This window comes from Rattus norvegicus, chromosome 9 (genome assembly GCF_021556685.1).
Source record: "Rattus norvegicus strain SHRSP/BbbUtx chromosome 9, alternate assembly SHRSP_T2T, whole genome shotgun sequence".
NCBI lineage: Eukaryota > Metazoa > Chordata > Mammalia > Rodentia > Muridae > Rattus > Rattus norvegicus.
The window spans coordinates 99,264,386-99,289,939 of NC_141542.1; the positions used below are offsets into that span (position 1 = coordinate 99,264,386).

At 39.7% G+C, this 25,554-nt stretch overlaps 1 protein-coding gene across 44 annotated transcripts in view; it reads left to right on the forward strand.

Moving 5' to 3' along the window:
- The window catches only part of Agfg1 (ArfGAP with FG repeats 1), a 57,724-nt gene that overhangs the window by 16,330 nt on the left and 15,840 nt on the right, over positions 1-25,554 (forward strand). For 10 of the 44 annotated variants that reach the window (NM_001135596.2, XM_087566801.1, XM_087566777.1 and 7 more), the window contains 7 exon segments: positions 3,458-3,551; positions 11,656-11,771; positions 14,878-15,040; positions 15,656-15,809; positions 18,879-18,998; positions 20,907-21,116; positions 23,614-23,794. In NM_001135596.2, the coding sequence (NP_001129068.1) occupies positions 3,458-3,551; positions 11,656-11,771; positions 14,878-15,040; positions 15,656-15,809; positions 18,879-18,998; positions 20,907-21,116; positions 23,614-23,794 (1,038 nt within the window). 44 annotated transcript variants of the gene reach the window in all.

The window sequence follows — 25,554 nt, forward strand, 5'->3', positions numbered from 1 at the left end:
GTCCTGCATACATACATTTAAAAAATGTGCAGATAGAAAATTTAATCCTATCTTCTTTGTATGAAAGACTCTTAACATGAAATCTTTTTTTTTTTTGTGAAGATTATTTTAAAATAGCATCCTGAAAATATTGTGTAATTTTAGTCTGGAAGCACAATCATAAATATGTATACTATAAATGGCTTTAATTTTAGCCACATGCTTTCTGTGCTTTTTTTTAAAGAAATTGAAGTATTTCTAATGTTTTCCTATTGTGAATAATGTGTAATGACTATCTCATACATAATTATTTAGTTACATTGTTGATAATCTCTTTTAGAATAGCTCCCTAGACAGGCCCCATGGCATGAAAAAGCTGATTGATACAAACTGATGAATTGATCCCACCCTTAGTGCATCATGAGTAAAACTGAATAGAAAAGAAGAGTTAGAGGAAGCAGTAGGAGTGTATGTGGAATTTCCTTGACCTGACTGACTTTGTAGTAAATATGGCCTTAGTAAATTGAGTCTTACTAGTTACGTGTCTTGGGAGAACTTACATTTTAACTCCTCGGTCTCTCTAAATGGGAAAAAATAATCTGTGTAATTTAGTTGAGTCCATTGTGGCTGTGTTTATTTTTATAAGTTCATCTTTTGTTCATTTTGATAACATGATTGTCTTTGTCCTATGATATGGTATTTGTCTCAGTCAACATTTTAATGCTGTAAGAGACACCACGACCAAGACACCTCTTACCAAAGAATGCATTTAGTTGTGGGCTCGCTTACAGTTTGAGAGTTGTTTATCGTGGTGAGGAGCTTGACTGCAGGCAGGCAGGCAGGGTGCTGAAAGGTAGCTGAGAGCTTTATATCCTGATCCACAGGCTGGTTGGCAGAGAGAGGGGTAGGGAGGGAAGGAGGGGGGGAGGGAGGGGGAGAGGGAGAGAGGAAGAAGAAAGAGAAAGAAAGAAAAGAAAGGAAAAGAAAAGAAAAGAAAAATACACACACACTGAATTGACTTCAGGCCCAGGTCCAGTGACCCCTCCAACAAGGCTATAACTTCTAATCCTTTCCAAATAGTTATCAACATGAACCCGTGATGGGGCGTCCTCATTCATACTGCTGCAATAGTCCTTTGATTTACATTGATTTTTTACAAAATTTTTTATTTAAAACTGTGTATATTGTGGGTGGGTGCATCTGCTTGCAGCACGTGTAGAAGTCAGGACAGTTTGCAGTAGTCCGTTCTCTGCCGAAGCATAGATTGGGTTCTAGGAATTGAACTCAGGTTATCAGCCCAGCAGCAAGCATTTATGCATCGTTGTATCTTGCTGGCCCAGACATTTTCTTTTTTCTTTAAGAGTGTTCACAAGGAAGATAGAAAGTAAAAGCTTTACTGGACTAAGCAGAGGCAAACTGCAAGTGAGAGGAAGTAGGCATTGGAGAGGGAATTCTGTAAAGGTCAGGGTGCAGGTGTGTGTCAGGAGTTAATAATAACTCCCTAGTGGTGAATTTTCCTTGTAGTAGAGGTGAGTTGGGAACAAATGTCATGATTTTGGTGCAAATAGAGACTTTCTGCCTTTAGAGGTTGAGAAGTAACGTTAACAGGTGGCTGCAAAGGCCTTGGAAGTTCCATTGTAGTTGTACAGCTCAGTTGTGGAAGCCGCCTAGTGCAGTCGTTGTGCAGTGGCTAGTGTTAGTTTGTTCTCTGCCCACTGCTTATTTCCATACTCACGTTCTCAGGAAGTGGGTGGGAACCGTACATTGGTTTAAAGTTGAAGTAAAGCAGAACCAACCACAAAGCCCAGGTTAATTTTTCTCCCGCCTAGACTGTGAAAGAGGTTAAAACGTGACTGGCCTTCATTCTCTCCTGGGAACCCTGAAAGATGCTGTCAATGAGTTTCCAGATCTTTTTTTTCCTGGAGCTGGGGACCGAACCCAGGGCCTTGCGCTTGCTCGGCAAGTGCTCTACCACTGAGCTAAATCCCCAGCCCCAAGTTTCTAGATTGTTATACACAGAAATGTTTTTGGAATTTTGAATGACTTTTGGATCACTTATATCATTGTTAAATCTCATTTTTAATGTTTATAACAAGCTTTATAAACATAATTTTGGAAACTGGACTCAAAATAAAGGTCTTAAAGAATTTGATGGAACTTTGCTTGGATTGTTTAACCTTGATTTGGTTGGTAGATAAGCCACTTGGTGCTTTTAGGTGCAAAATTCTCAGTACATTTTTGTTCAGTTTTTTTTGAAGCTATCCATATAGAGGAGGACTGGATTATAAATCTTAATTGTAGAATTACCTATACAATTTAACTTTAAGTGTAGATTTCTGGATCTAGCTGTGAGTCTGTTCTCTATGATCCCCAAGGTTGCTGCTGCTTGCTGGTTTTTCATTTGTTTGTTTCTCTGTGTAACAGTTTTTGCTGTACTGGGACCTTTTAGACCAGGCACCAGGCTGGCCTTGAACTCACAAGACGTCTGCCCACCTCTGCCTTCCAAGTTCTGGGGTTAAAGCACACCTGTCTGGGCTTGCTTTTGAACATTCACTGCTGATTGAGATGATTTAAAATGGTCTTTCTGCATCCTTATAGGGATTGGGAAGTGTTACTATTTTGGTTGGTAGAGTGAATCTGGGAGAGAAGAATCTAAAAGTCAGGTGAACTAAGTCTCATGCAATAGACAGTTTCATTCAGAGCATCAAACAATTTATGTTCCGAGGGCATTCTGAGGATTAAACAAGGTCGTGCGAGCAAAGTTCACTTGAGTTCAAGTTGTATACAGTTGGAAAGGCAAGGTCACATGAGTCTAGGCTAGTCACAAAATACATCTCATGTTTGGAAACAGCCTTTGGAATAATAATGGGTAAGATGACGGGTAATTTAAAGTAAACCCACTCCTATTATTACATCTGGGCGGGGTATGAAAGCACATTCCAAGAACAAATCCCTACTTTGGAGGAATAGAAGTTAGAAGATTCTTGGTTTGTTTACTGGAGTTTCCTTACCAGGTCATAATCACATACCTTTGCTCATGGATCATGTGCCAACAGACAGGGAGATGGGACTTTATTCAAGCTGATGACTCACCTCAGATTTCCCTTGTCACTTTCTGTATGGTGTTCGTTTCCCAGGTCTGAGCACATCACTAGCTCTTTCTTAGGGAGCTGTGAGAATATGTAAGTTGTTACAAAGTTCTTTACCATAGTACTCTTCCACAGAGTCCTCTGTCTACACAGGTGCATTATGGTAATACTTTTCCAGAAGCTGGTGTGTTAGAGGCACTACTTGTTCCTCCTGGGTAGTTGAAGAATGCTAGTACTCTGGATTCTAACTATATTTGTTGTATCTGTATAATAAGCAATAGTTTAATATTTAACACTCTATTTGTGGAATGAAAATACTTGTAAGTTTTTGAATAAGAATAATTTAAAAATATAGAGTAGTAAAATTTGTAAAATATTTTATCTTTTAGGAGAGGGTTAAATCCACCTCACAGGGTGAAGTCTATCTCCATGACAACATTTACACAACAGGAAATTGAATTCTTGCAAAAACATGGAAATGAAGTAAGTATTTTGCAATTTTCAAATTTGTTGTAATCATTTTAATGTGATTTAATAAGTTGCTTAAAATGGTGAGTTTCTTGTCTCAGTGTTAATTCTTGAAATATTTATAGATATTTCAGAAAGTTCTTATTTGGGATTGATGCCTAAGTGATTTACTGTAAACCTGAAGTAAAACATAGATTGGTACTGAAAACGTAGCAGTGTTGGCTGTGGAAGGCATATTTGGGGGGTGTCCTGTATCTCGAGGGAGGAAGAGGAGCCAGTTCTGTAATACGGTGCTAAGCTTCTGAGCATGCTGTGTGATGAGCTGTCACTTGAGGCCATCTCGTTACGTGTATATGATGCTTAATGCTTGGCAGGTGCTTGGCAGGGAGACGATCCCTAGTTCTAGGGGCAGCAGAGAGAGCTAGGAAAGGATTTGGAGGGGAACCTCTCTTGGGCTCCCAGGAATCTGGGCTGTTTGGTTATTTATTTTTAGATTTAAATTTTGCTGCTAATAAAAGTAGTGATCTATTGTTTTAAAAATGGGTAAATTAATAAAAGAGTGTAGGATTGCTTTTTCTGTTTTGTTTTAGGGGGAAGATTTTGAGACAGGGTTTCACTATATAGCCTGGGCTGTCCTAGAACTACTGTGCAGACCAGGTTGGCCTCTAACTCAGAGATTCACCTACTTCTGTCTCTGGGATCAAAGGCATGCACCACTGTGTCCTGTGGGGATGCTTTTTAAATCTTGGTAAGGTTGAGTGGGTCAGCTCAGCTCAGTTGATGGCTTTCATAGGAAGCCTAAGAAGGCAGCAGGACGTTGGTGTACTGTTGGCTGCACATCTGTGATAACTTTACACACAGAAGAGGCTGAGTGTTAAGTGGTTTTAGTCACCTCTTACTTAATTATTAGAAAATGTTTACAGGTTTATTATAGTCTTTCCTCCCAATGCTTCAGAATCATTATATACAATAATTTGCCTAACCCGTTGCTGTACTCAGAGGTAGAGGCCAGAGATCAAGGTTATATCGTTGGTTACAGAGCAAGTTCTGGGCCGCCCTGGGCTGCATGAAAATCATGAGGCACAGTGTTCTTCAGCATATTGCTTTAAATTAATATTTCTGCTATCCTCCTCAGCCCCAACAGCCACCATTCTCTTTTAGGTATCTCACATAAGTGAGATCATATAATTTTGTCTTTCTTAGGCAAATTGTTTTAGTTGTTTGTTCTCAAGGTTCATCTTTGTCACATATGACAGATTTTTTGAAGAGAAGTGGCAAGATTATATTTTAGAGAAGTGGCAAGATTAACTTAGAGGATATAATCCTCTTTTTTTCCTCGAGACTGGATTGCTCTGTGTAGCCCTGGCTGTCTTGGAACTTGCTTGGTAGATCAGGTTGGTCTCATACCTACAGACACTGCCTGCCTCTGCCTCCCCAAGTGCTGGGATTAAAGGTTTTCATGACCATTGCCTGTCTTGTAAATACATTCTCGTGATGCCTGATTTATCTACTAGATGGAAGCAGTACATAAGCAGTAAGGGTGATTGCGGTGGGCTCTTGTCTTCACAGCTCTCTTTTCCTTTCATTGATGTTTTTGAGACAGTCTCACTATACAGCCTAGACTTAACTAATTTCTGTTTAGCCCAGGCTTGCCTCAAAAACCACATATGATTCTCCTGTTTCAGCTTTTTTTTTTTTTTTTTTTTTTTTTTTTTTTTTTAATAACCAGAACCCTATTTGAAAAAAAGAGTAGTTAAAGGTTCCACAATGGGACTAGGAAAAAAAAATCAGCAGTTTTCATTTCGTTACCAGTGATTTATGAACCTTGTGATTGTAAGCAAACCATTTTTCTCTCTTGAGTTTCGTTTCCCTTTGTAACATATATGACATTCTGTATTATTTACTGCCTGAGGCTTAAAGAACAGTATCTTAAAAATTGATATATTATGTTGATGTAAGCTGACACTTATGTGGGAAGATACTTTTCTGATTAATTTCGAAGTTTAGAAAATAATTATCACAAAGGAACATGCTGTGCCTTGAATAGAATTTAGTGTACAGAGAGTTTTGTAGCACTGTTTCACTTAAGGCAAGGAGGCATTACTCTAACGCTGTCTTTTACAGTTGCCCTGTTTATCCGCCACGACAGCACTCTGCAGTAATGGCTGTTGCCTCCAGTGGAAGACTTCCTTCCTTTTATAGCATCATTTCCTGTGTACTTCTCAATGCCTTCATCTAAAATAGGCTTTAGTTCTTCTCTTTAAATATTAGTCTTGGATGCTTGGGGGATGTCATTGTTATTCCATGTTTACACAGATGTTTCCTATGAAGCATGAAATGTAAATATCTTAAGAAAAATCTTTGTTGGAACTGATCAATACACATATTGTAGTCTAAACTAGTCAGATCCTAGGTGAGCAAGTGGCTTTTTGCTGACCTGTACTTGATATATATTTAGAATTTAGATCATTGAATTTATTCTGTCTAAATAAGTTGGGGACTAAATGTTCTAGGTCAGCGTACATATTTTAGGTGGAACAAAGGGGAAATGCATTTCATTCTGCAGATGCTTCAGGGAGGTAGAAATATGCTTTTGCTCAAGCCTGCTCTGTTTGAAGGTGGAAAGGGGAATAACACATTAGACAGGAGGTTCGTGCGTCATGAAATGTATACCTTAAAAACGGACACAAAGTTAGCAATGACTCCTATGGTGTGTGTCTGGGGTTCGCTGAATCATTTCCTCTTTGGATTGTCTGGAGGACTTGTTGGAGGAGAGCACTACCAGATACCTTTGAAGAGTTTGGGCTTGATTGGTCAGGATAAGCACATTGAGGCTTCTTTCAAGGAAGTCATTATAAGGCAGGGAATTCTGTGGTCCTAAGTATCCTATTGTCTCACATGGTTTTATGGCTAGGTTGTAGACCTGTGTCTGTCTGCTGACAGACAAGCTTCTGGCTATTTTCACTCAACTGTATATGCTTTCATTCTTGATAGCACATTAGAAAAAACAAAATGTTAAAAATGGAATATAGGGCTGGAGAGAGAGCTCAGTGGTTAAGAGTGCTGATTGCGGGGTTGGGGATTTAGCTCAGTGGTAGAGCGCTTGCCTAGGAAGTGCAAGGCCCTGGGTTCGGTCCCCAGCTCCGAAAAAAAGAACCCAAAAAAAAAAAAAAAAAAAAAAAAAAAAGAGTGCTGATTGCTCTTGCAGAGGTCCTGAGTTCAATTTTCCAGCAACCACATGGTGGCTCACAACCATCTGTAAAGGAATCTGATGCCCTCTTCTGGTGTGTCTGATGACAGCTACAGTGTACTCATATAAACAAACAAAAAATGAACAAATCTTAAAAGCATTAAGAAAGATAGAATATAATGGTTTTTAAATGTATATAAATATAGAACTGTTAATTTCTTTTGCATGAGGCATGTGGATAATGGTTTTTATCTCTGCAAGCATAGTTCAGTTTATCTATCATTTAGATAACTCTTATCACTGAGATAGATGTATGTATCAGCTGGTGGTCTAGAAATACTAGCATAGTCATGTGAATGAAGCTTACTGCATGTAGACTTGTTTATGTTGTATTTGCTTTGCTATTGTGTTACTTGAGCCATGACATTTGTTTGAAATATTTTTTTCATTATAGACTCTCTGTTTTTTGTTGTTATTTTGTTTTGTTTTGAGACAGTGTTTCTATTTAGTCCTACCTGGCCTGGAATTTGCTATGTAGACTAGGCTGGCTTCAAACGTAGAGGATCCACCTGCCTCAGCCTTCCAAGTCATGGAGTTAAAGCCGTGTGCCACCACATCCAGTTGAGCAGTTCGTAGGCAAAATAGTGTGTTGGGCTGGAATGTAACTCAGAGGTAGAAAGCTTGCACCTAAGTTTGATTTCCCAGTACCTCAGCCAGCAGGATGAAGGTTAGCAACAGAACTGGGTATGGTGTACTGTACCATACTGTAATGTCAGGCTGAGACAGGAGGATTGGGAGTTTGAGGCCAACCTGGGCTATGTACATAGCAAGACTGTGTCTCCCTGAAAGTAAGTAAATAGAAAGTAAAAAGTCAGCAATAGACTTTTGTATACATTTGTCTTAACTATTTAAAGCAGTTCTATTAATATTATAACATTTATTCTGTAATTAGTACTTTTTACTGTTCAGTTTTCATTTTTGCTCCTATTTTTAAAAAGCAGTAATCAGGTACTTAGTCATTAAATTTTCATTTATTTAACTCTGTTTTTGTGTTTTATGGGAAATATTAGTAAATGTTTTATTATGTCTAACCATCATGAGTCAGTGCTCCATCTCCATCTAGGAGACAACAGACCAAAAAGAAATTTTGAGAAGTTCTGTATAGAGATGGATTATTGAGAAAAGGTGCTCCAGCTCCATCCTCCTGCTCTTCTTACTCTCAGCTAGAAGTGAGCAGAGTCGTGCTATGTCGTTTATACTTCCCATCCTTTTATGCACAGTAGAGCTTGTCAGCAAAGGGGACGTGCGTGCTGGCATTTCTACTCCACCTTGTGAGGATGGTAAAGCAGGGATAAGTGACCCCTGCTCTGACCTCATCTCTTTCTCAAGCTTATGAAACTTTTCTTGTCTTCCCTTTTTAATACCAGTGATTGGTTATGATATGCAGCTTTCCTTCTTTGGGTCTGTTAACTTGTTAGCACACACGTGTTTGTGTGTGTGTGCCACAACTGCTCAACTCTATCTGGCAAGCCTGTCTGGACAAGTGGAACCCCTTGTCTTTTGGCCTCTGGTTGGGTTGGCCAGCCCTTTCAGGTTTAGGTGGTCGAATCCTTGGGAGCTCACAGCTCCCGTAAGGCTCTCTAGCTTTTAGATTTTGCTGAATGTTTTATTGCGGTGGCTGGAGGGTGCTGCCATTACTCAGCCTGGAGCACTGTGCTCTAACTTGAGGTTTCCTTACAGCCAGACTGTGCTTTGCAGTAGTCTCTTGGTTAACTTCCAGTTTTCCACATTAACTGTCCATTTGCCAGCGAATTCTTGACTGATAAAAGTGTACATTAAAGGGGAGAGGGGAAAGGGGTAACATTTGAAATGTAAATACATAAAATATCCAATAAAATTTTTAAAAAGAAAAGATCACAATATGAAAAAAATACATTGTTATTGGTGATCATGATGCCAATTCTAAAATTACTCAGCACTAAAGTGAAGGAAAAAAAACTCAACAGCTTTATGAATTTATTTGTTGCCTAGTGTCAGTTCATTTGTTCTTTATTTTATTTTTTAATTCTTTCCTAAGATGGATTTTGAGTCATTTTGTTCATTGAACATTTATGGCTCAACTTAAAAGTATACCCACCGTGGCAGATTTCTCAGAATAGCACACAAAACGACCAGTATACCAAAGCTACATAGTTCCCTGTCACAGTAATGCAGCCTGTGCCTCGGGGTGGGGTGTCCTCACTCACTGAACCTGCCTGGTATCCCGAGCTAGGAGGTTCCTTCATTGTTTGCATTTTCATGAGAAGATAGGACCTAGCAAGGGCTGACTGCTGGTTCAGACTCTCAAAGCACCACAGCCACGTTACGCTATAGTTAGGATGATTTCCCACTCCCTTTCCCCAGAAATCATCAAAACTAATCCTATTACGTATTGAGCCCTTACAAATGATGGCTTCCAGGGGTCATTATTATTCCTCACTACTATTTTTAGCCCACACCCCAGATTCCCATGTTAATAGATGCTATACTTCCTGTGCCTTCTTGTCACCATAGTTCATTTTAGATTTTAGCTCTTTACCCTTTTCTTGCTGTTTCTAAACTGCAGCCAGTGTTCACAAGGATCATTCACATCCACTGACCCTTTCTTCTCAGTTCTTCCACTGTGAAGCTTAGCTACGCTCACCAACTACCAGGACCTTCACTCTGCCAAGTTGCTTTGTCTTTATCTTTCTCTCTCGGCCTAGCTTGGAGTTTATGGTCTGTTATTATAACCGACCCCTTCACCTGTTATCCTATTGTACTTGGCAAACATCAGCTACCTGCAGTTGTTGACTTTTTCTCTTCATTCTCTAACCTAAAGGACACCCCCCTCCCCCATGTGCCCTGTTAAATTATTAGCAAAGGCTTATAGATGGTAGTTTTAATAAGATAGTAGGAAGAAAACTCAACACTTCAGGGACCAGATGAGTTCATCTCCAGGAGGCAAAAGGCCTTTCTTCTTTTTTTGTGATTGGGGATATCCTGGGAAAGTTCAGGCTTTGATATGAGTCTTGCTTAGCGACAAGTTTACTGACTAAATTTAAGAAACCCTTTTTTGGGGGCTGGGGATTTAGCTCAGTGGTAGAGCGCTTACCTAGGAAGCGCAAGGCCCTGGGTTCGGTCCCCAGCCCTGGAAAAAAAAAGAACCAAAAAAAAAAAAAAAAAAAAAAAGAAACCCTTTTTTGTTTATTTGTTTGGTAAAAAGAGTACTACATAGAGGTGTGTGATATCACTTGTCAATTGTACAAAGGAATGGAGGTCTTTTTATAACATTAGAATTTGTATGTATATGCACAGCCCTCCTCCCATGGTATTCACCTGGAGGTCAGAGGGCACCTTTCAGGCGTCTTCTCTCCTTCCACTGTGGGTTCTAGGGATTGACTTAAGTTGCCCACAGGTATTTTTACCTATGGGTTGTGTTGCCTGTTTTATGTTTGGTTTCATTTTTCCTAGTCAGCATAGTTGACTTGAAGTTTTGTCTTAGTCAGGGTTTCTGTTCCTGTGAAGAGACACCATAACCACGGCAACTCTTATAAAGGAGAACATTTAATTGGGGCTGGTGCACAGTTCCGAGAGTTAGTCTGTTACTGTCGTGGTGGGAACCATGGCAGCATGCAGACATGGTACTGAAGGAGGAGCTAAAAAAGCTCCACGTTTGGATTGGCAGGCAGCAGGGCAGGAAGCTTCAAAGCCCATCCCCAGTGACAGACTTCCTCCAAGAAGGCCACATCTCCAATAATGCCTTCCCCAATGACCTACATGTCATTTTCATTGAGACTACCACAAGTTATGTCCCACCACATTGCTCCGTTTACTTGCTGCATAGTATTTTTCTTGGTCTGTGCTATAATTTGTTTGTCCATCACCTCTTACATGCAGTTGGTTGCATTCTTTCCAGTTTGGCCTTACCAGTCAAGCTGCTGTGATGAGCTGGACACAGTCCTGTGTGCAGACACGTGCTTTCACACTGTTTGGGCAGGTAGCTCCAGAGTGACCTGGTCAGGGAGTAGGCATACTTAGTGTTTAAGAAACGGCCCGACTGTTTTCTTTAGGTGTCGTACCATTTACAGTTTGGAGAGTTTCAGTTGCTCCATACTCAGCATCAAAAGATATGGTCAGTAAATTACTCTTAATTTCATAGTAAGACTAGGAGACTATGGGTCTGTATCCTGTGTTTCTGCTTGTTGGGGTTTGAGTGGCATATGGTGATACTTAACTTGCAGTGTGTATGTCTTTGTTGAAGTGATTGTTTATATACCCTTCCCCCTAATTTACTTTTAACAATTTTATTCTTGCTTCTTATAATGTAGGCTCGAGAACTTTCAAATTCTTAAATATTTTATTAGTGGTTCTTGTCTTTTTAAAGTATCTTTTCCTTTGTTTTTGAGCCTTGTTTGAATTTCATTTCTCTTAATTCTTCAGAAGAGTTAAATGTCTTAGACACTCATAAGGATAGTATTTGTGTTACGATACTTCACAATTCTGGTATTTTTGTGGGTTTTTTTTTTTTGTGGGGGGCTTGCTTTTAGCTTACTAAAGGGCGCCTACATTGCCCTTGGTCCAGTTTGTTTTATCAGTAAAGGAATTGAGGTTCCCACAGATGATTTGACTGCTTTGACATGATGATTGACAGCTCATGATCACGCTGAGACCAAAAGAGCCCAGTGCTCCCAAGTCTCCGTTCAACACTTGTCTCTATGAGCTTGGTGCTAAGATCTCACTGTCTTGCAGCGTCTACCAGTAAGTTCAGTCCTGAGTTCATGACTATGGTGAATATCCTCATTGCAACAGCATTGTAAATGACTTTCTCAGAGAAACAGTTTTATCTTGGAATTTTATTAAATTAAGACAGTGAATTTTTTAACTACTTTTTCTCAATTATTTTCAAAGGTCTGCAAACAGATTTGGCTAGGATTATTTGATGATAGATCTTCAGCAATTCCAGACTTCAGGGATCCACAAAAAGTGAAAGAGTTTCTACAAGAGAAATATGAAAAGAAAAGATGGTGAGTGAATAATTGGTTTAGTTAAAGCTCCTAGGTCGTGAGTGTGGTAAGACTTAGTTGACAGATAAGGCAGCCTGGCAGGAGTGGGGATCTGATGGTTGGTAGATACAGCCACAACACCCTTTGACTTTTCATTACATTGTGGTTTCCAGAAAACTTTCATTACCATGTCAAGACTCATGACAAGGAAAGTCCTAATCCTTCCTGTTCGTTTCCTTAGATGTGTTTAGTCTGTAATTCATCTTTCCTTACACCCTTTATTTCTTTAGTATTTTTTAAGTAGTATCTTTTAGGCACTATGTTAAAGTTCTTATGTAGTAAGTCTGTTTACTTGATTGTGTCCTGCTAGAGATCTGTGCTCTAAATATCCCTGATTTCCCACCTAAGAGATTAACTTGCGGTTTTTACAGGGTCCTATACAGGACACTAAAGCCAGGGTATCCCTTCAGCAGAGCATGGGGGCTATAATGATAGCACTAGTTTCCAGTTCCTCAGCTCTCAGCTTTAGCTGTATGAAAGAATTAAATGTGCATGATGAATTGACTGTGATCTGCCTGCTCTTTATAGCAGTCAGTACTAAACAGAAAGAGTTGAGGATAGAGGGAGTAGATAATTGGGGAATAAGCTGCCTCTTGTTTCCTGAGGAAACAGTATTTTGACCCAGGGAGCAATGTACTCAGAGGAGGTATTGGTTGGAGGGAGTTTCCTGTGGATTATGGGGAAGATCCCCTTGAATAGTGAGCACATTTGCTCTGAGTTAGACATTCCGTCTAGTCTAGGTCTTAACATTGTTATCTAAATAGACTACTTCTAAGAAGATTAATTTATCTAGGGACACTCTTCTTATGCACTAGATACATTAGGTATGCATATAGATGAAAATGTACTAGTGAAATTTTAGTTTAAGAACAGAAAAAATATTTGAAGGTCTGGGGTGATAGTTAAATATCTTATATAAATGATTTAAACAAAAACCATCCTCCTTTTTTCATTTTTGTTATTAATTTTCTAAATTTTCCAGCCTATAGATAGAATAAAACTGTTCTCTTTAAGTGACCCAGCATAACTGCTTATGCAGCAGGAGTAATTTTTAACAATTCAGAAAGTGAGTTTGCTGTTAGTGGTTAGCTGGCTTGGGTTTGAGTGATATTAGTTCTAGCTGTAAGGAGGCAGGGATGTGGGACAGAATGTGAGCATCACTAGGAGACTCAGTTCCTCTCCTGCATTTAGAATAGGAACCCTGAAAATCTCAAGTAATAGTTTATCTTACTTTGTGCCCTTAAGCACAGTATTACTCAGAGTAGTACAGACACAAAATTTCTAGCAGTGACGACAGAGGCAGAGTCTGCATCTGCTGCCTCATCACACTCTGACATGATTAGAGAGAAGGGTAGGGTCTGAGGGTAGGTTTCACATGGTCTGAGTGGCAGTCATTGGACATCCCCCCACCCCCAAGAACGTTGTTGTAGGGGCAGTGCAGCAGTGATGGTGTTGTGCTGAGTTTGGTTGTCGAGTTGGTTCTTTTCACTTACATACACAGTCTTTAAGTGTGGTGAATCATTATAGACATAAACTTGTTATCTGTCTGATCCTGTGATCAGAATTAACCACACCCAAGAATTCATGTTGTCAGTGCAATGCTAAAGTATTGGAGAACATAAGTGTTTGGTTCTTAGATCTCATCATACTTGTATTCTCCTAATGGGGATAGTTGTATTGTTTGAGAGTTATTCCATGGTCTGTTAATAGCTAACAAATTGGCAGCTAATTATGACCACACTACAAACATGAATTTGTTTAAATCCCACAGCATAGGCAAAAAAAGAGAAAGCATTGAGATGAAATGATTTGCCCAAAGTTTCATAGTTGTTGAGTGGTGGAGCTGAGGTTTGAACACTGTCTCTGAAATAGTGTTTTAGTTTCCTTAATACTTTATCTTTCCCTCCCTAATTGATACGGTAAATAAGGATGAGGGTAGGAATGCACCTAAAGTGATAGACAGCAAAAGTTGACAGCAGTCCCTTCCCTGAGATGAACACTACTGATATTTGGGCAGTATATTCCTGCAGCCTTTCTTCCTTCCTTTCTTCCTTTTCCTTCCTTCCTTCCTTCCTTCCCTCCCTCCCTCCCTCCCTCCCTCCCTCCCTCCCTCCCTGCCTCCCCTACATTTTTTCTTTTTTGTGACGGTCAGACCTGAAGGACTTGTTGAGTCACGTAGTCATCTATCTGTACATGCCAAAGAAGGGTAGTGCCTATGCAGAATTGTATACATTTTAGCATGATGTATATAAATAGTTTTCTATTGACAGGTATTTGTTACCTTGTTCCCTAGTTTTTAAACATTAATATTGCAGGGGTAATGTAATGTGTATCTTTTATATTTATCTAGTTACTTGCTAATGCTGTTTCTAGAGTAATACTTGTGAACATAGAGCATACCTGTATGTGTGTGATCATTAGATAGCAACTAAACTCAGTTCACATAGATCAGAGGTGAACAATGTGTTAGTTTATATTTTATTTGCTTTCAGCTTTCATATTCTTTATGACTTGTTTTTGTCCATTTTCAAGTGTTCTCATTTTTAATGGTTTATTTGTTTTAGGCCATTAATTATGTTTCCTCACTGTTTCATTTATCTCCAGATGTTTATGATCTTAAGAGTCCCTTGCATGATTAACTACAGATCTTCTGTTTTCCAACAGCAGGTGTTTGATGTATTATCTCGGGAAAGCCAAGAGAAAATAATTGAAATAATTTATGACCAATACTTAGTTTTCTTTAAACAATTTTGGACAATTAATAGCCATAAGCTGTCAATTTTAAGTTCTAACTGTAAGAGTTGCTGTTGTAAGAGTGCTGTATAAAATTTAGATTTAATAATTTAAATATGAATTCCTTAGCCATGTGGAGGTGGTGCATGCCTTTAATCCCAACACTTGGGAGGCAGAAGCTGGCAGATCTCTGAGTTCTAGGCCAGCTTCGTCTACAGAGCAAGTTCCAGGAGAGCCAGGGCTACACAGAGAAACCCTATACTGAAAACCAAAAAGAAAAAGATATGGATTCCTCAAAGTTTTCTTAGCAGTCTGTTTTGATTTTGCATTGCAGGTATGTTCCTCCAGAGCAAGCCAAAGTGGTGGCATCGGTTCACGCTTCTATTTCAGGGTCCTCTGCCAGCAGCACAAGCAGCACCCCTGAGGTCAAACCCCTGAAATCTCTGTTGGGAGAGTCTGCACCAGCACTGCACTTAAATAAGGGCACACCTACTCAGGTGAGGGGCTGGTAACTCCTAAAGACGTCTGGAAGGTTGAGTGCTAAGAACCTTTATCAGTATGTCTGTGTGACTTGTAAAATACATTAAAAGATTGTTCAGTATGTGGTAGGAATGTGTGTTTTTATTGGCTTTGGCTTTGGCATCACTCTGTAAAGATCCTCTGTGATGCCCTAGCAGAAAACAGTAGGATTTGCACCCTGCCTGACTATGTACGTAACATGCTTACTATCACTGAAACGCAGTGGTCTTAAGTGTGCCTCACAGTGAGCACGGACACCATTCGTGCCCTCAGTATTTACTGTAGTTATGATGTTAGAACTGTTTCTGTGTGGCACTGCTATTCTATACTCTACTTGAATCAGATCAAATCCTATCCTACCCTGCGGCAGTGTATTCTAGAGCCTCTGAGTAAATGGTTCTCTCTCCACAAGGCTTAAAGTAGAAAATGAGGAGAGGAGTGTCAAGTGAGGAGACTGTAACTCTTCCTGTGTATAAATACATTTTTAGTGCAGTGAATTGGAGATAGCCTTAGCAAATCTGACTGAAAAATCTTTATAGTTAATGTATAAGTCTGTATTTTAGAAACACCACGAGTGAATACTGTGCTTGCAGTCACCAGTTGTAGGTCGCTCTCAGGGGCAGCAGCAGGAGAAGAAGCAGTTTGACCTTTTGAGTGACCTTGGCTCAGACATCTTTGCTGCTCCAGCGCCTCAGTCGACAGCTACAGCCAACTTTGCTAACTTTGCACACTTTAACAGTCATGCAGGTATGTCTTTTCCTGATAGCTATTGCCTAGGATATGTGTAAAACACCAAGAAACATTGATCATTTGTTATACTTACGTAACAGCAAGCAAAGCCCACTGAGGAGTATTGGTCACCCATGAACATTGTCCATAGAGACATAGACCCATGAACTTTAGGGGAATAGCTTAGATAGCATCTTACGTAGCCCAGGCTGCTTGACCCTGGACTTGCTCTGTACTAAGAGTGACCGTGAGCTCCTTATCCCCCCACTGCCACCCGGGTGCTGAAATTACTAAATGTAATTTCACAGCTAAGGCACACACACAACTGTGCTCTCTTCTAATGTGTATTTACTTTTGAGACAGGGTTTCTCTGTGTAGCCCTGGCTGTCCTGGAACTCATTCTGTAGACCAGGCTGGCCTTGAACTCAGAACTTTATCCCAAATGGGATTAAAGTATGTGCCACCATGGCCTGGCTGTATATTAAAATGTACCACAGTACATTTCACTTTTTAATCACCAAAGAAATGTATAACACAGGATATGATTTATTTTCATGAAAAAAAATATAGAATTAAATTAAAAAAAATTTTTTTTATACTTTATGGTGTGTGTGTGTGTGTGTGTGTGTGTGTGTGTGTGTGTGTGTGTGTGTGCATACACTCCATGGTGAACGTGTGGAGGTCAGAAGACAGTTTGTAGGGTTTTCCATGTGGGTTCTGGGGATTAAACTCAGGTGTGCAGGCTTGGTGGTAGGTGCCCTTACCCACTGAGCCATGGCCTGAGACAAGACATCAATGTGTGTATAGCTACTACCTTTATATTATGGAAAGTGACCAAATGCAAATATGTAATGTAACTTAAGTATTAATCTCATGTGCCTAGTACTGTTTTCTTTGTCATTCCACTCATCTGATGTTGAAACAAATTTTAGACATAAATACTTTATTTCTGTGCACCCCACTCCAGGGTGTGCTTTGTCCTTGCATATCTGCATAGTACCCTTGGGTCAGCATCAGGTGTCGTCTTGTTAACTACTTAATTTTAACACAGGGTCTCACTGAATTTGAAGTTAACCGGTTGGCTAGCCTAGCTGGCCAGTGAGCTCCAGGAATTTTGCTTCTGGTACCATTTCTGACCGCCCCAAGCAATGGTATTACTAAATGGCAGCCATGCATTACTAAACCCAGCTTTTTTGCATTCAGAGAGGAGATCTAAATGCAGGTCCTCTTGCTTACACACTAGTTAACTTTGCTGAGTCAGAGTCTTTGCCCCAGACTCTAGAATTTTCATTGGTAAATATCACAGTAAGTGATAGACTCATTCTAAATAATGGTAATAGTTTATTAGTCAGTATTCGAATTTTCATTCCAGTTCAAGTTTGTGTTTCTATATATACTGTGTAATATGATAGATATAAGCACATACACTTTCTCTCACACACAGTATGTATATGGTTTGTTAGAGTCAGGTTTTTTTAAAAAAATATATTCTTAGCAACTGAAGTAGCTAAGGCTGCAGGCCGAGATGCTGAGGTTAGACGTTTGCAAGTTTCAATTGCTGAGGTATGTGGTAGGGTTCTTTCTCCCGTGTTAACCGACCAATGAAAATCTCCCAAATAAGGAGATTTAGCCTATATAACAAAGTACTTTGACCAAACAAGCAACTAAGGTCTTATTTCCTGTTACTTCCCTCCTCCTTGTTAATATTTATTTTTAGTGTACTGGTATTTTGCCTGCATGCATGTCCATGTATCATGTGTATAGTCCCTGTGGAGGGCCTAAGAGGACGTTGAACACTAGACAGGAGTTACAGACAGTTAGGAATCACTGTGTTGGTGCTGGGAACCGAACCTGGGTCTTTGCAAGAACAAAAAGTGCTCTCAACTATCTCTAGCCCTATGCATTTATTATGGCTTTATGAGAATATTTCAGTTTTATCTCCATTTTCAAAATGCTTTTGAATTATTTTATTATTGCATTTAAAGTTTAGAGGCTTAGTATTTTGATCTTAAGCTTTTGTCATCGTTGTAGTTGCCTTTATCTTCAGGCCATTTGTGTAATTGTGTTCATATACATTTTCTCCACTTCTGTGTACTCATGATATATTTATGAATGTTAGATAGACCAGACAGCTGGACATGATAGCACACACCCATAATCCCGGCTCTGGAGAAGCTAAGGCATGAGTTCATGAGGGAGAGATCAGCCCAGGCTACATAATGAGACCCTATTTCTTAAAACTAAAAACAAAAGCAAAAATCAAAAAAGTGTTTTGTTACTGTGATACAGAAACCTTTGTATCATTATTTTAGGTATTTAAATTACTCCAGATTCCCCAGGCTCATTGTCATGTTAAAGTGGGCTACTGGCCTGGGGAAGTGGCCAAGTAAAATGCTTGCTGTGTGAGCATAATGACCTCAATTTAGTCAGCACACACATGCAAGTTGGATACAGAGGTGTGTGTATATATCTCAAGCATTGGGACAGAGACTGGTGATTTGTGTCACTCAGTATCTAGCAGTGGAAATGGGGAGCACAGGCTCGCTCAGTGAGTAACCCTACCTCAAAAGAACAAGGAGAGCAACCAGGGAAGACACTTGAATCAGCTTCTGCCCTCTGTTGATCTATACACAAATAAATACAATTAAAAATTTAAAAATTAAGGCTAGCCTGGTCTACAGAGCAAGTTCCAGGACAGCCAAGGCCACACAGAGAAACAGTCTCAAAAAAAAAAAAAAAAAAAGAATTCCACAGTTTTGATTACTGAAAGGAATATTTTTAGCTCTGAATTAGCTTTCTTTTGTTACTGGAGTCATTTTAGAACAGTGCTGTAACTAAGGCAATTCAAGGGCATTGTGAAGAGATTATTCCTTTACAAAGTACTTTTGCATATTTCTGGATACTGTTTAGTATATATTTCTAATTGGGTTAATTCCGGTAGCATTTAAGATGTGATTTTTAGATGAATTCTCTGTAAAGTGAGTTGGACTGCATTGACATTTTCATAAAGTTGTGACGTTCATTTGTCATGTCTTTTCAGTTGTAGTTTTCATATTCATTAACATATGTTGTCCTTGCCATTTACAGCGCAGAATTCTGCAAATGCAGAGTTTGCAAACTTTGATGCATTTGGACAGTCTAGTGGTTCGAGTAATTTTGGAGGTTTCCCCACAGCAAGTCACTCTCCTTTTCAGCCCCAAACTACAGGTAGAGCCTCTCCAGCATTGCGCTTAAATGTTTACTTAAAAAAACAAAATTCTCCACATGTAGTTTTAAAAAACAAAATTCTCTTAGTGACCTAATTTTAAAGTAGCTCTATTTACAAAGCTCTGGGGAAACCTGAAGTCTGTTTTTCTGAACTCTTTTGTCTGCTGTACATCCTCTCCTGTCCTCCTTTTCCTGCACATGCTCTCCTGCAAGTCTCCATCAACCCAGGTCTGAAGGGAACACCGTGACTAAGGCTCATGTTGGGTCTTAGGCTAAAGGAAGCTAGTTGATGACTTCCATAGAAATCAAAATTTTTTTGGGGGGTCAGCAAATTGTTAAATTGTTTAGTCAGGTATAAATTATTAATGGCCACTTTAATCAAATGTGGAAATAGTTCTGTGCAGGAATTGGTTCTCAAACATTGAAAATTCTTCTGTAAAAGTGTACTGTTTTCAAAAATTCATTGAACCTTTATTTAGCTTTTTGGCTGACTGTTTTTTTTTTCAACTTTTAACTCTGTATGTGTTGTCTTAAAGACTTTTCTTTCAATTTTCTCCCCATTCCTTAACCTTCATCATTTACATAATTTCTGGCTGTCCAGCATTTAGAGTACTTTCATCTAGCTGCAGTTTTGGGGAATTTACTTCAGCTTTTCCTCTCCAGGCTACCCACAGTAAGTTCTGTTGTCCAGTAGGCGTCTTTTATTAATATACATGTTTTTGTGTTATTTCATGTTTCTTAGTTACAGATCATCATCATTTTTAATGATTAGCCTTCATAAATTACCTTTATTCTCCCTTTTATTAAATTCAAGAAGGGTATATGGGTAAACTCATTATAGTAGTTATCAATGAAAGTTGTGTGGCTTAATAATTTGAAATAAAAATTTTCATAAAAATCTTACAAATTTAGTATTTAGTTTATTTGCTAGCTGCTCATACCAGGTCACTGTCTTTAACATACATATCTCTTCATGTTAGTTTTAACATACATATCTCTTCATGTTAGTTTTAGCTGATCTTTTTTTCTTTGAAAATTAACTTTTAAAACGGAGACTTGCTGACCAGGTTGCTGTTGAGCAGGCAGTCTTCCTGCTTCAGCCTTCTGAATAAGTCAGATTGTAGGCATGTGTCACTATGCCCAATTTCTTAGTTTTCATTGGAACACTTAGAATTTAATACTTGAAAAGATTTATTTTTTAGACTGTCAAAGAATTGGTTGATGAAAGGTATTTCCTGCCTTAAAAAATTCTTTGAACTTTGCTGTCTGTCACCTTAATATGTGGTAAGATTTTGGCAGTTTAGGAAAAAGAGAACTAGCACCTGTGTAGCATTCAAAGCATGCAGTGAAGTGCACGGCCTGTAGTCTTTGGTGAGGGCATCAAAACAGTCTGAGGTGGAGAACACATTCACAGATTTGGCAATGTGCCTTCTAGTTGTGCTTTATGATGGCAACAGTCATTGTCAGATACTTTAATTTTATACTTCGAGATACATGGTGGGACTTAGTTTTGCTGTGAGCATTAAATTTGTTAAATACACATTGAGTGCTGTAGAGTTAAGTAATGGCTCTTCAAGTGAAAAAAGGCAAGGACTGGAACAGCGTATCGTCAGAACATCTTACACACCGTGCAGTCTGGTAGTTCCCCCAGGATAGATGTTGTCTTACATTTTGTCATATTTTATAAAAGTCATGTGTAGATAGATGGGTGTCATTTAGCAGTCCCTGATTTTTAGGAATATACATGATTATGAATGTGTATGTGTATATATATTATTTGTGTATATATGTGTATATATATACATATAATATATATACACACTACCTCAGGCAGAAATGTTCAGATAAATCTACCAGAGAATATTGAGAAAAGCATAGAAATTTCATGTTTTGTTTATTCTGTTACAGGTGGAAGTGCTGGATCAGTAAATGCTAATTTTGCTCATTTTGATAACTTCCCCAAATCCTCCAGTGCTGATTTTGGATCCTTCAGTACATCCCAGAGTCATCAGACAGCATCAACTGTTAGTAAAGTTTCAACAAACAAAGCTGGTTTACAGACAGCAGACAAATATGCGGCACTTGCTAATTTAGACAATATCTTCAGTGCTGGGCAAGGTATCAATGTGTAAACAAAACAGATACTAATTTGTCTAAATTACATACGTTGAAATCTGAGGAGATAATGCGTTTCTCACTTGTATAGAAAGTGTGTGTTCATTGAAGGTGTTAAGTAAAAGGTTCTTGGCATTTTTGCACAAAAAAAATCAACTATAAAACTGAAGACCCGGAAATTAATTTAAAAGCAATTTAGAAAGGAAGGTAGTTTAAGATAATTGTATTTTTGTCTTCACAAAAATGCTCTACTATCCAGTGGCCACAGAGGGCCAACACTTTTCATGGACATAGCTGATTAGAGTGTTATTTTAATCATGCTTCTTTTGAGCTGCTAGTTATTAACACTTTGGCATTTGACCCCTTATTTTTCTAGTATATTTTTGTAGTAAGTTTCCCTGTAGCAGTGTATGTTATGGGGGACAGTGGGAACATGTTCTGCACTGGAGCAGTGTATGTTATGGAGGGCAGTGGGAACATGTTCTGCACTGGAGCAGTGTATGTTATGGAGGCAGTGGGAATATGTACTGCACTGGAGCAGTGTATGTTATGGAGGCAGTGGGAATATGTGCTGCACTGGAGCAGTGTGTGTTATGGAGGCAGTGGGAATATGTGCTGCACTGGAGCAGTGTGTGTTATGGAGGCAGTGGGAATATGTGCTGCACTGGAGCAGTGTATGTTATGGAGGGCAGTGGGAACATGTTCTGCACTGGAGCAGTGTATGTTATGGAGGCAGTGGGAATATGTACTGCACTGGAGCAGTGTATGTTATGGAGGCAGTGGGAATATGTGCTGCACTGGAGCAGTGTGTGTTATGGAGGCAGTGGGAATATGTGCTGCACTGGAGCAGTGTGTGTTATGGAGGCAGTGGGAACATGTGCTGCACTGGAGCAGTGTATGTTATGGAGGCAGTGGGAACATGTGCTGCACTGGAGCAGTGTGTGTTATGGAGGCAGTGGGAACATGTGCTGCACTGGAGCAGTGTGTGTTATGGAGGGCAGTGGGAACATGTGCTGCACTGGAGCAGTGTGTGTTATGGAGGCAGTGGGAATATGTGCTGCACTGGAGCAGTGTGTGTTATGGAGGCAGTGGGAATATGTGCTGCACTGGAGCAGTGTGTGTTATGGAGGCAGTGGGAACATGTGCTGCACTGGAGCAGTGTGTGTTATGGAGGCAGTGGGAACATGTGCTGCACTGGAGCAGTGTATGTTATGGAGGCAGTGGGAACATGTGCTGCACTGGAGCAGTGTGTGTTATGGAGGCAGTGGGAACATGTGCTGCACTGGAGCAGTGTGTGTTATGGAGGCAGTGGGAACATGTGCTGCACTGGAGCAGTGTGTGTTATGGAGGCAGTGGGAACATGTTCTGCACTGGAGCAGTGTGTGTTATGGAGGGCAGTGGGAATATGTTCTGCACTGGAGCAGTGTGTGTTATGGAGGCAGTGGGAACATGTGCTGCACTGGAGCAGTGTGTGTTATGGAGGCAGTGGGAATATGTGCTGCACTGGAGCAGTGTGTGTTATGGGGGGCAGTGGGAATATGTGCTGCACTGGAGCAGTGTGTGTTATGGAGGCAGTGGGAACATGTGCTGCACTGGAGCAGTGTATGTTATGGAGGCAGTGGGAATATGTGCTGCACTGGAGCAGTGTGTGTTATGGAGGGCAGTGGGAATATGTGCTGCACTGGAGCAGTGTGTGTTATGGAGGCAGTGGGAATATGTGCTGCACTGGAGCAGTGTGTGTTATGGGGGGCAGTGGGAACATGTGCTGCACTGGAGCAGTGTGTGTTATGGAGGCAGTGGGAACATGTGCTGCACTGGAGCAGTGTGTGTTATGGAGGCAGTGGGAATATGTGCTGCACTGGAGCAGTGTGTGTTATGGAGGCAGTGGGAATATGTGCTGCACTGGAGCAGTGCGTGTTATGGAGGCAGTGGGAATATGTGCTGCACTGGAGCAGTGTGTGTTATGGAGGCAGTGGGAATATGTGCTGCACTGGAGCAGTGCGTGTTATGGAGGCAGTGGGAATATGTGCTGCACTGGAGCAGTGTGTGTTATGGAGGCAGTGGGAATATGTGCTGCACTGGATTCTCACCCTGATCCTTGACATTGCTTTTCTCCTCTGCAACCTGGGAGGGGTCATAGAATTGAAGTATTGGACTTAGATTTTGTGAATTATTATATGTGAGGCATTGAGAGCAGTGCCTAGCACAGGAAGCACCTTAAATACTTCCTATATATGTATTTCTTCCATAATTATCTTTTTTTCATGGAAAACCCCAGGAGATTGGTAATATTAATAGATTGTGTACATTAGATCCATCATATAGTCTTCTGTGTTTGTTTGAGTGAAACCATCTGTCTTAGAGTTCTTTGAATCCTGTCCATTTAAAATTTAGATCCAGTCAGTTTTGGGTTTACCTGTGTTTCATGGCAAATATGATTGATAAACTGACAATATGATATTAAAGTTTTGGTGTAACTTTTTTGTTTGTTTGCCTCTAGGAGGTGATCAAGGGAGTGGTTTTGGGACCACCGGTAAAGCTCCTGTTGGTTCTGTGGTTTCAGTTCCCAGTCATTCAAGTGCATCTTCTGACAAGTATGCAGCCCTGGCAGAGTTAGACAGCGTGTTCAGTTCTGCAGCCACCTCCAATAATGCGTACACATCCACCAGTAATGCTAGCAGGTACCCTCCCTATCTCAGTCAGCACTCCTGTCTGTAACGTTCTGATTTTTTTTCCACATCTGAATAACATAGTTAAAATATATGACTGTCGTGGGGTTGTAATTTAAAAATAATTGAATATTTTTAAGTCTGAGGAAATTGAGTATAATTTGTTATTTAAAATATAATTCTTGTATCTGCCACTATTCTTTTATCAAATCTTAGAAATCTAACCCCCTTTCCCTCTTGGACGCTAACTGTACTTCAAGCAACACACATAATTAGATGACAATTACATATGGATTGTACTCAGCAGAGAGTTTGTTTAGCAGTCGGACTGCCTGTCAGGGCACAGTTTTCAGTCAGTTGGCACCAAACCTCATTGTCCGTTCTCTAGCTTGTCATTGTCTGTGTGTTTAAAACATAAGCCTTGTGTTAAATAAGGCTGGTTGTGATCTCATGGTCCCTAGGTCTGTCTTTAGAGTGCTTGCTTGCAGGCGTGCAATACCAAACCTGGAAGAGCCTTAGACTTTCAACAAGCTTTTTAAATTTATTGAGAATATGCAACATTCTAGTTATTCCTTTTGTTCATTTCTATAGATTATATCTACTGTATTACTATTTATTTCTGTAGATTATATCTACTGTATTACTATTTATTTCTGTAGATTATATCTACTGTATTACTATTTATTTTATTTCTCTTTGACACCTTTTCTAAAGAGAAATTCTAACTACTTGAGATGGGACAAATTGAAGCCAAATAAGAAATTATTTGTCATATTGTAATAATATATCTTAATAATAGTAACAAGGTGGCCTTTAAGGCCTAGAAACACAGGTGAATTCCATGGGATAAATGGACTATTGATATTGCATTGTGATTCATTAGTGAGTGTGTACAAGTGTGATTTATGGAATGCTGGAGTTCCTTAAGCCTCTTTCTCAGGGTCTGTGAGGTCAGACCTCTTTTTCATAATAATTCTGAGAAGTTAATTTGACTTTTCAGTGATTGACATTTGCATTTGTGGTACACAAAACAAGGCAGGAAAACCTTGCTGGAATCTTGAGCAAAAATCAAGGTAGTATCATCAGATTGTATCACAGTAGACATTGTGTTTCTCATGAATACTGTTTTATTTCTGATTCAAAAAAAAAAAAAAATGTGGTCTCCTTTGTGGCCTGCACTTAGGGTTTCCATTGCTGTGAAAGAGACACTATGGCCATGACAACTCTCATATAGGAAAATATTTTATTGTGGTTGGCGTAGAGTTTCAGATTTAGTTCATTATCATCATGGCAGTGTCCAGACAGACATGGTCTCGGATAAAGAGCTGAGAGTTGGGTTCTACATTGTTATCTGCAGGATGCAGAGGGAGACTGTGCCACACTTGAGTGTGCTTGAGCACGGCCTTACGGCTGTCTCTCTCTACAGTGACACACTTCTCTAACAAGTGTGGCCACACTTCCTAATAGTGCCCCTCCCCAGGGGCCTAGTACTCAAACACATAGTCTATGGGGCCATTCCTATTCAAACCAGCAGACCTCGTGCTTGAGTCCTGGGTTTACGTGTGCTCTCAAGTTGCATGTGCCACCATTTCCCTCTTTACCATACAACTCATGGCGTTGAGTTTTCTAACTAATATTCTTGGTAAAAATTCCATCCATTTTCAACTTTATTAAATGTGTTCCATTAAATGTACTTTCTGCATGTTAGTGTTATGTGTGTATCAACTAGTAAAAAAACATACGGTCTGCTTGAAAGAAGTGTATGGTTCTTG